The sequence below is a fragment of the Camelus ferus genome, chromosome 2, assembly GCF_009834535.1.
Source record: "Camelus ferus isolate YT-003-E chromosome 2, BCGSAC_Cfer_1.0, whole genome shotgun sequence".
NCBI lineage: Eukaryota > Metazoa > Chordata > Mammalia > Artiodactyla > Camelidae > Camelus > Camelus ferus.
Window position 1 is genome coordinate 2180689 of NC_045697.1, and position 9655 is coordinate 2190343.

Consider the following 9655-nt stretch of genomic DNA (forward strand, 5'->3'; position numbering starts at 1 on the left):
TGGGGAGGGGTGACAGTGGGCAGCAGGGCGACAGTGTGTAGCCGCGTGAACCCTGGCTGAGGCGGGGCGGGGCCAGGCAGCGAGTTGAGGGCAGGGTGGCTAGGAGTGGCCAGCCTGCCCGGACGGGTGTGTGGATGGAGTGGGCGGGGCCAGAAGCCTCAGCTTGTAAAAAGGAGCCTTGTCCTCAAGGCAACAGAGCACAGAGGTGAAGGATGGTTCAGGACTCCCAGGAACTGGCAGGGCATTGGTGACCATGGTAGGGGAGGCCCAGGCAGGGAGAAAGGAGACTTGGGGTCTCCCTGGAGAAGCCTTGTTCACAGATGACAGCTGGGCAGACACTGGCTCTGACCAGGGGAAGGCCTGGGAGGCTGGGAGAGGCTGAAGTTTAGGGCAGGCTGGCCTTGGGCAGCGTGGGGAGGGGTGGCTAGAGGTCAGGGGTCGGCTCTGAGCCTCATTTTCCAGACTGGGGTGGGGCCCTAATGAGCTTAGAGCTTTTCATCTCCTCTTCAGAGGTGCAGGGTGCCTGTCTGGGGCCAGATGCAGGCCAAGCAGGCCTGTCCAGGGTGGACATTCTAGGGGGAGAGGTGGGAGGGGAAGGCCGTGGGCATGCAGAGTCAGACAGGGGTCACAGGGACACCCCATCCTGGCTGGCCTTGGGGTTCCCTCGTTCAGGATGGGGCCGTGAGGACCATCCCTGACAACACCAGGAAATGGATGGTCTGCCCCGACAGTCCTGGATGCCTCCCTCCTGCTGGCCACCCGCTACTCATTTTTTTTACCCAGACACAGTGTGTGTCCCTGGGAACGGGAAGGGGACAGGGGGACAGAGGTGAGTCAGGATTTGCTGGAAGACATGGAACCTTTCCTCCGGGGTGGGCAGCTTGGGGAGGAGGGGCCTGGGTCTAGGGGGAACAGAGATGAATGGGACCCCAGACAGTGTGGCCAGAACCACAGTGATGGGTGGGGCACTCAGGGTGGCCACCTAGGGAGAGGCCCACCTGGTCTCTGCTTGGCCCGGAGAGTGTTTGAGGCAGCTCCTGAGATGCTGACAAGAAGCTGGAACTGAGGGAGGAGAGGAGGCGAAGGACAGCCTGTGGAGCGAGGGCCGGGGAGCAGCCACCGGAGGGGCACTGCTGCCTCCCAGGGCACTGCCGGAGGCTGGGGCGGGATGGAGCCAGCCTTCCTGGGCTGCCCGGCACGACCCTGCCGGTGCTGGGCTGCCCAGAGCCCTCCGCCTGCTCTCCTGCTTCCGCTGTGGAAGACACAGGTCATAAAACTAGCTGCTGCGCTGCGGGAGCTTGTACCCCTGACCCCAGGTCAAACCCCGGTTATCCTTTAGGCATTCAGAGGCCCCTGTGTGGAGGCCAGGCCTCCTTGCTAGCACCCCTCAGACCAGTGTCAGCCCCCGACGGGCTCTCCCAGCTCCAACCAGGCCTTTGCCTCCTGCTTTACCTGCCAGCCCTTCTTGTCCTCCACCCCTCGGGACATGCCCCCTTCTCCAGGCAGCCTGCAGGGATTTTGCCCTGGGCACCTCTGCCTGTTATCTCGGGCTACGTGGGAGAGGGTCTGCATCTGCCCTTCTGTGGGCCGGTGTCCACTGGGCCTGGTCAGGGTGGGGGCCTCGCCCGGTTTGCTGGGTGTATGGCTGGGTGCTTGGAGCCCACGTGGACACAGTGTGACCCAGTTCTGCCTGGGGCGGGTGGGGGCTCCGGCTCTGTGCCACCTGCCTAAGCCCTTCCTCGGCTGGTCCGCTGGGCCTCGAGGGTGGAGGACTTTTGCTGTGATGGAGTCTGGGAGCTGTGATGCAGTGGGTTTACAGAAACCCCTCACCTTGGAGTGGAGATTTTCTGGGTGTTGAAAACTCTTAGCCAGTTCATAGGGCAAGGCCAGCTCTGTGACCCCGACAAGCCCCGTGTGGCCCCGGGCAGCCAGGGCCCCGTGTGGCCCTGGCCTGGACGCTAGATGGTCGGACGGCCCTTGCCTGTGCTCCCTGCGGGGGGCAGCGGTCTCGGTGGGGGTGCCCTGCTCTGTCCTGGTTTGACTGGACCTTGCTGGCTTTAGCCCTAAAAGTCTCGCCTCCCAGGAACCCCTCAGGATGCTGGTCACCCTGTGTCCAGGCAAAGCCTCCCTCCTTCCCTCCCTGACCACTGACACTGCAGGGGACCCTCTGGATCAGGGCGGTGGGTCCTCCTTCAAGAGGGGTTCTGATTCCAAGTCTCTGGAGGTGGGCGCAGGGCTCCTTGGGGGGGTCTGAGGCAGCTCCTGGGAGCCCCCTCCCCCAGCCTGGGCATTGGCACCAAAGGGCAGCCCGTCTGCCCGTGAACCCTCCAAGGTCCCCCTGCGGGGTCAGTAAGAAGAACAAGCGGGAACAGCAAGCAGCCTTCAGCCGGCCCCAGGCGTCTGTGTGATGTATTATGTTTCAGCACAGGGGACGTGGCATCAACTGAGGGGGGTCCTGTCCTCCGGGGCCCCGAAGCTGGGCGAGGCGGGGCGAGAGCAGGGAGAGAACCGTGTCACCTGCACTGGTTCCAGGCATCACCTGGGTGAACCCAGGTGGACCTGGCCCAATCGGGACCTCGGTCTCTCTGACCCCAGTGTCCCCACTGAGCAAGCAGGAGCCCCGCAGGCCTTGCTGGGGCAGAGAAGGGATGAGGTGAAAGGCTTCTGTGCAGGCGGGGGCCTTCAGAAGGTGCCCCACAGTGGTGTCCGGTGCCAGGACAAGACGGTGAATGAGGTAGGGTCTGCCCACTGAAGCCCCTGGGCTGGCTGGTCCTCCAGTACCCGCCGCTGGCAGAACCAGGACCCTCCCCAGGCTCCGGCTTGCCTTCCTGGGACAGGTGGGCAGTGGCTCAGACAGGCTGACCTGTGGGTGTTTCAATTCCCCACCTGAATCCCACCCCCCAAAAATCTCATCCCCCCTGAATCCCACCATCCACCTGAGCCCCACCCCTGAATCCCTCTGGGGCAGGGAGCTGGCCAGCCAATTGGTCCAAGTTCCTAGACCTGGCCGTGTCCTAGGGTCAGGCCCTCAGGGAAGAGGGAGGAACTTGGCATTTGCCTCTTGATGTGGCGTTGGGCCCCTACCCCATGTGTCTGTGCCCGGCGGGACCCAGAGGGCAGGCGTGTGGAGGAGGCTGCTGGTAAGGGGCTAGACGGCGCCTGGAATCCTTCCCCGCGGGACCCTGTGCCCAGTGGACAGGCTCTCAGGCAGGTCAGAAAAGGTGGGTCGGGTGTGGGTCCAGGCATTCTGGGTCCCCACCCCTGCTCCTGTTGCGTCTGCCCCATGTGCCAGTGGGGTGTGCAGGGTGAGAGCATCTACTTCTAGGAAATGGGCAGGGGGCGGTTTCTTGGGCGGAAGAGGGGCTTGAAGTGCTGGGGGCCATCGAGAAGGACGTGTCACTGTGGATGGAAGTATGGGCCTACGCTCGGGGAAGGATGCCCTGTGGGGATTCACCAGTCCAGAGAGGGTCCTGGAAGCCTGGAGCGGGGGTGGGGTGGTGACCCAGGAGGACAGCTGAGGGGGAGGGCTGGGGCGTGGACAGGGCAGGGCGTCCTGCCAGGGAGGGGCAGGGCACTGGGGAGCTGAGGAATAAGTGACCGGGAGAGATGGCGGAGGGTTGGGGCCGGGGTCCAAAGACAGAAGAGTGTGGTCGCTCGACCCCACAGGAGCCCCGGGGCCTGAGGGGCCACGCAGTGAGGCGCACACCTACGTGAATGTCCCTGTCAGCCCCTCCTCCCCACAGCAGCTGCACTACTTGGGGCTGCAGCTGCAGGCGGCCAGTGCGGGCATCCGAGGTGGGTCCCACGGGCCTGATGGGGGTGCTGGGGGTGCTTGGCCTGTGGCACTGGGGGCCTCGGGGACCTGAACCCTGGGCATGTTGGCCCTCAGCCAGGGGCTCCCCAATTGCCCCATCCTTCCTCCCGCTGACCCTGGCGCTTGGGCCCTTGCGGGTGAGCGGGGCGGGTGCAGCCCCAGCCTGTCTCCTCGTCCAGGCCCAGTGTGCCCCAGGCGGGGTCCCGGGGCGGGCAGGGTGCGCGGCGGCTCACCTCGGGCTGCTTGCAGGGGCCGGAGCCTCCCGCTACGCGCAGATCGACATCCTGGCCACCGAGGCGGCCCACAGGGCGGGGGCCCTGCATGCACACACCAGGAAGGAGCGGCTGCACGACCTGGAGCAGAGGCGGAAGGGGGTCCCGCGGTGAGGTGGCTGGACTCCACCACGACCGATGCCCCGAGGGAGCGGCCCCATGGCATCTCTGTTGTATCCTGCCGGTCAGGCTCCGAGCAGAGGGTGGGCGAGCTGCCCTGAGCCCTGGTGCAGGCGGGTGGACGGTTCTGGGGCTCCTGACCTCCCACCTAGAACCTCCCGAGTCTCTGGTGCCCAGAGCCCGCCCTTCCTCTGACGTCCACTCTGGCCCCCAGGCCGGCGGGAAGTGCCACCTGGACAGATGCTGGGTGGCTCCGGTTGGACCTGGTGCAGCGTCTCAGCACCGGGTGAGCAGTTTCCGGCCCTGGAGGTGGTGACCACCCAGTGACGGCGACGCATCGCACCACCTGAGCACCTGGACCCCCCACGCCCTCCGCGGGGCCCCGGCCGTCCCCATCCTGGTCACCGCTGCCCGTGCCTGGACCGACCGCCCCCTTCTTCGGACCCACCTGTCCTGCAAACGGTTTAAAATCGATGGCTCCTGCTCCACCGTCAGTCACGCGTTGTTCCTGAGGGCAAGGCGCCCACGCTCGCTGCCGTCCAGACACACAGAGGGGCTGGGCTGGGGTTAGACCTCCTGGTGGCCTTGGGGGTCGGATGGCATTTCCATGATTCAGTGGATGGGAGGGGTGGTCCTGGCTCCACTGGCTGATGGGGTCCTGGAGGCTGGGAGGCTCCCAGAATTGGGGGTGGGCCTCCTGCTCCCTGGGCCGTATGTAGCACGACAGGAAGGCCGGGCCGGGCCGGGCCGGGCACTCCTACCCTGGTCTCGGACAGGAGATGGCGCTCTGCCCTGCCTGGTGGGGCTCCAACCACGGCCACGCAGACCCATCCTACCCTGCCCGCCTCCAGGGACCCCACCCAGGACCCAGTGGGCGTGGTTAGCATGCCCATGGGGAGCACACACAGCTCACACCCCACAGGCCCTCCTTCTCAGTGGGGGCCCCTTGGGTTAGTGGGCCCAGAAGTCCAGTCCCCTTCCCCACCGAGTCCGTGGAGGCAAATGTCCCGCCTGGGGTGCAAAGGCCAAGGGGCCGCCCCACAGGCAGGTCAGGATCTCACACGCCCTGGATGAGATGCCAGGGTAGCGGGACTTGCCTTCTCAGGTGTACGTGGTGGCAAAGCACAGCCAGTGTGCCCCAGTCGAGGGCTCCAGCTGGCCAAGGTCCTGCAGGTGCAGGGGGCCGACCTCCGTGCCCTGGGCAGGCCACACGTGTCAGCTTAGGGCTGGGCAACTAGGGGTCCCAGGCCTTACCTGTGACCTCGAGGGGCTGGTGTCTGGGGTCTCCTATTTTTCAAAATGGGATGAGCCTGCTGTGTTTTCACAAAGCTAACGTGGGGTCAGGTCACAGATGTGCGACGTGTCCAGGAAGGGTTGCCATCCCTGCCCTCTGCCCTGCAGGCAGCCAAGGGGTCTCCTGTGGACCCCCTGCTTGGGCACATGTCTGTGAGGAACAGAGTAGCTCCCTGCAGGGTCAGGCGGGCCCAGCCAAGGGCACCATGAGAGCGGCCATCGGGGAGCAGGTGCTTGGGAGGCTGGGAGGGGCCCGGAGTGAGGGTGCCGGCCGAGGCTGAGGGCAGGGGTTTGTTCTGATGGATGGTGGCCAGGCAGGGCCAAGTGGGGCCAGACAAACACCTCCCCTCCTCCGGAGCTGTGAAGCCAGCACTTGGTGGCCCGATTCGTTGGGGTTACCTCTGCCAAGCCGCTACAGCCGCCAGGGCCAAGGCACACGTACACAGGCTCGAGCTGGGGAAGGGACGCCGCCTTTGCTGAGAGGGCAGGGGCGCCCCTGCAGCGACACCTGCCACTGCTCTTCCCCCTGCCTTCATTCATGTCCCATCCCCCTCACATCCTCATGGCCCCTCTGCCCTCAGGTCCCCGGGTGGGACCCTCCTTAGGCCTGAGCTGGCCCGCAGGAGGCTGCGCAGGGCGCTGGACACGACCCGGCAGAGGCGTCCTCCCCCTGCCTCCCCGACCCCAGCGTCTCGGCTCTGAGATACCACGGTTGGACTGAACATCGCATTACTTTTTTACTGAGGTGTAACTGACAAATACCACGACGTGAGTTTAGGCGGACAACGTAAGGGTTCGGTATTTGTGTATATTGTGAGATGACCCCACAGTGAGCCCAGTGAACACCCCCCTCACAGAGTTACAGACTATTTCCCCTTGTGATAGGATCTCTAAAGACCAACTTGCTAGCGACCTGCAGTGTAAATCTGGGGCTGTGACCTGCAGGCGCCATGCTACACACAACCTTCGAGACTCCACTTCTAACTGGAAGTTTGCACCTTTTGGCCCCTGCACCCACATCGCCACTGCCCGCCGTCCACCTCTGCAGCCACAGGTCTGCTCTGTGCCAAGCTCACGTCTCTCCTCTGGAAGCTTCCCCGTGTGAGTGAGGTCATGCACGTGCCTGTCTCCTCTCACTCAGCGCGGCGGCCTCTGGGTCCATCCGTGAAGCTGCAGATGACAGGGGTTCGTTTCTTCAGTGGCCATGTGGCACTGCGCGTGTGTACGTGTGCGCACACACACCACATCGGCCTATCCACGCGTCCATCGACGGGCACTCAGGGGCTTCTGCCTCCTGGATGCAGGGCATCGCGCTGCAGCGGACACAGGGCACGCGGGCGGCGTGAGCGAGCGTTTCCGTTTTCTCCCGATCGACGCCCAGCAGCGCGGCTGCGGCTCCCACGGCAGCTCTGCTTTCAGCTTCACCTTGCGCGCCTTCGCCTTTATTTTGCGGGAAGAGGAGTGACTGGGTTTGCTTATTTACTTATATCTCGTAACTTTTTTGTGGGGGGATGGATTAGGTTTACTCACCGATTTATTTAAATGGAGGTAGCGGGGACCGAACCAGGACCTCAGGCATGCTAAGTGTGCGCTCTGCCCCTGAGCTGCACCCTTCCCCCATTCTTCTAGACTCTGCAGTGATCTAAGCTTTTCTTACAAGAAATTAGAACATAGACAGCAAATTAAACACAAATTAAATAGAAGAGTAAGAACAGAAGTCAGTGAAAAAGAAAATGGACAAACAAGCAGCAGACAAAAATCAATGAACTTCAAAGCTGGCTCTGGGGAAAACGCCCACATAACCGGCAAGCCCTGGGTGAGACTGGCGGGGCGGGGAGGGCAGAGGAGGGCGCGAGCGAGCTCTGACCGCCAGCACCGGGCGTGCGAAGGGCGGGGTCTAACCACAGATTCCACACGCAGTAAGAAGATAAAAGGGTATTTTCAACAACTAATACCAGTTATTTTGACAACTTAGATCAAATTCCTTGACAAACACACCTTTAAAAAACACAAAAGAATATTAAAATCAAAGCAGCCTCCTATCTATTTTTAAAAACTGAACTCATAGTAAGAACCTCATCACAAGGGAAGTCCCAGGCCTGGACGGCCTCACCCATCAACCCTACTGCGCATTTAAGACAGAAGCAGGGCCACTTCTCCCAAGCTGCAACCCGTCTGGGGAGGCCGGCTTGTGGGTGAGGCTTCACAGACAGGCAGAGGGAGCGCACAGGCCAGAGCCCCTCGTGAGGGCGCGTGCAGGAGTGCTTGGCCGAGCGGCAGCGCGTCTCCTCTGGCCACAGAAAAGGGCCAGTCAGCACGACCCGTGCGATTTACCCAGGAATGCGAGGCTACGTCAGCCCGTGAGAACCAACCAGCGCGATCCGCCACTGGGCAGGCAAGCCTTCACAACCTCCTCAACAGACGCGTGCGAAGTCCTCGACCACCTCCGATGGAAACACTCAGCAGACGAGGACAGCACCTCTGCTTTCCCCAAAAGGGCCCTCACCTGCGAGCGCGCGGATGCGGGTGAAGGTGCGGGCGCCCTCTTCCGCCACCACTGTCCTCGGCGGCCTGGCGACCCGGCCAGTGCGGAGGTCCCCACAGATGACAGGAACAAGTGTGAATTTAGGGTAGAGGATGCGAGGTTGTTACATGAAACAAACAATCGGAAGATGAAATACAAAACCATGCTGCCGGCGCGAGTGCAGAACACCGTGTACCTGGGACTGAACCTAAAGAAAGCACGAGAGGCCGTGCAGAGGCAGCAGCCTGCGCCGGGACCGCGTGTGAGCCCTGCAAGACTGCATCCTGGAGACGCGCGCCCCGCCCCGGTGACGCGTGCACCGAGGGCCCGCCTGTCGGTGCAGGAGCTCGCCCGTAAACACGAAGCGTATACAGAAATGCGGAAGACCTTTCGCGAATCTTTAAAAGCAGGAAGAAAACCGCTCACTGATTTCAAGATTTATTGTAAAGTTGCTGTCATCAAGCCAGACTGAGGTAGACACACAGAACAGAGTCCAGAAACAGACCTACACCTGTAGGTCCACTTGACTTTTGACAAAGGCACCAAACCAAACCACTGGCAAAGGGAAAAGCCTACATAACAAGCGGTGCTGGGACACAGGGGGAGAAGGGGCCTGGCCTCCCAACACAGCTGGAAGTGCCAGCCTCCCCCAGAGGGCGCCGTCTGTGCACCAGGACGCCCATCAGCAAGCACAGGGACCCCACCGCTGACGCAGGCAGCGCACGTGCCGGCTGAGGGACGCCGGGCACACACGGTCTAGCTCCACTATGGCAAACGCAGGGACAGGCAGGAGGGGGGGATGGTCGCAAGGCGGTGGCCTGGGTGAGGACGGCTTTCCGGAGCACAGGCAATACTGAGTCTCTTTTTGAGTAGCGGTCACACAGGTTATTACAACCACCAGCACTGTCCCCCAGGCTGAACACTTAAGACCTGGGCTATTTCCTGTGAATGTACTCCCTCCCCGCCACAAAACCACCTAAAATTTAACAAGCGTCTCTCTAAGTAGGTACTGCCAACACCAGCAGGAACGTCCACAATGAAAGCTGAACACCAGGGCTTGGCAACAGAGCACGCACTCCGCCCCGCCCCAAGTGGGAATGAGCGCCTCCCCTTGGAAAGGCATTTGGAATCACCTGCCGCGTTTGAACGAACGTACCACCACCGCTCAGAATCTGGAAACGCGCGCACGCACGAGTGTTCCCCACAGCCGTTTCCAACTGCTGTCACCATCCCAAACTGGAAATAACGCACATCTCCATCAACAGCAGAACGGACGAGAAACAAAGTATGACACCCTCCCACAACGGGATGGAATACTAAAGGAACAAACTTCCGCTGGCGTTATCTCAGCAACACGCCTGCTAAAACCTGGACAACACAAACACAGACCGCCCCCTAGCACACTTTCACATCTGTGAAGGTCAAACAGGGAGACCCGACCTTGAAGGGCGGTCTCCTAGTCCCCTATAACGGACCACCACAGACAGGAATGAAGCAACACAGGTTCACTTTCCCAGTCCCGGGGGGCGGACGTCTGTGGCCACAGCGTGGGAGGTTGGGCGCTGGGGGGCAGTCTGCACAGTGGCAGGGGTGAGGGAGCTCTGGGGTCATCTTGTAAGGGCGCTGATTTCA

At 62.2% G+C, this 9655-nt stretch overlaps 1 protein-coding gene and 1 long non-coding RNA gene across 7 annotated transcripts in view; one reads left to right on the plus strand and one right to left on the minus strand.

Annotated features, from left to right (window-relative positions):
• DOK7 (docking protein 7) overlaps positions 1-4700 on the plus strand; it is a 34148-nt gene extending 29448 nt beyond the window's left edge. For 2 of the 6 annotated variants that reach the window (XM_032493150.1, XM_032493182.1), the window contains 3 exons: positions 3114-3221; positions 3667-3795; positions 4064-4700. In XM_032493150.1, the coding sequence (XP_032349041.1) occupies positions 3114-3221; positions 3667-3795; positions 4064-4200 (374 nt within the window). In that variant the 3' untranslated portion in view covers positions 4201-4700. The remainder of the gene's footprint in view (positions 1-3113; positions 3222-3666; positions 3796-4063) is intronic. The other 4 variants (XR_004324552.1, XR_004324553.1, XM_032493168.1 and 1 more) reach the window with 4 other exon arrangements.
• LOC116667635 lies at positions 2740-4785 on the minus strand. The gene is made up of 3 exons (XR_004324556.1): positions 4655-4785; positions 4048-4167; positions 2740-2863 (listed from the first exon to the last, which is right to left on the minus strand). It is a non-coding gene; the product is annotated as an uncharacterized LOC116667635 (long non-coding RNA).
• Positions 4786-9655: the final 4870 nt, after the last annotated feature.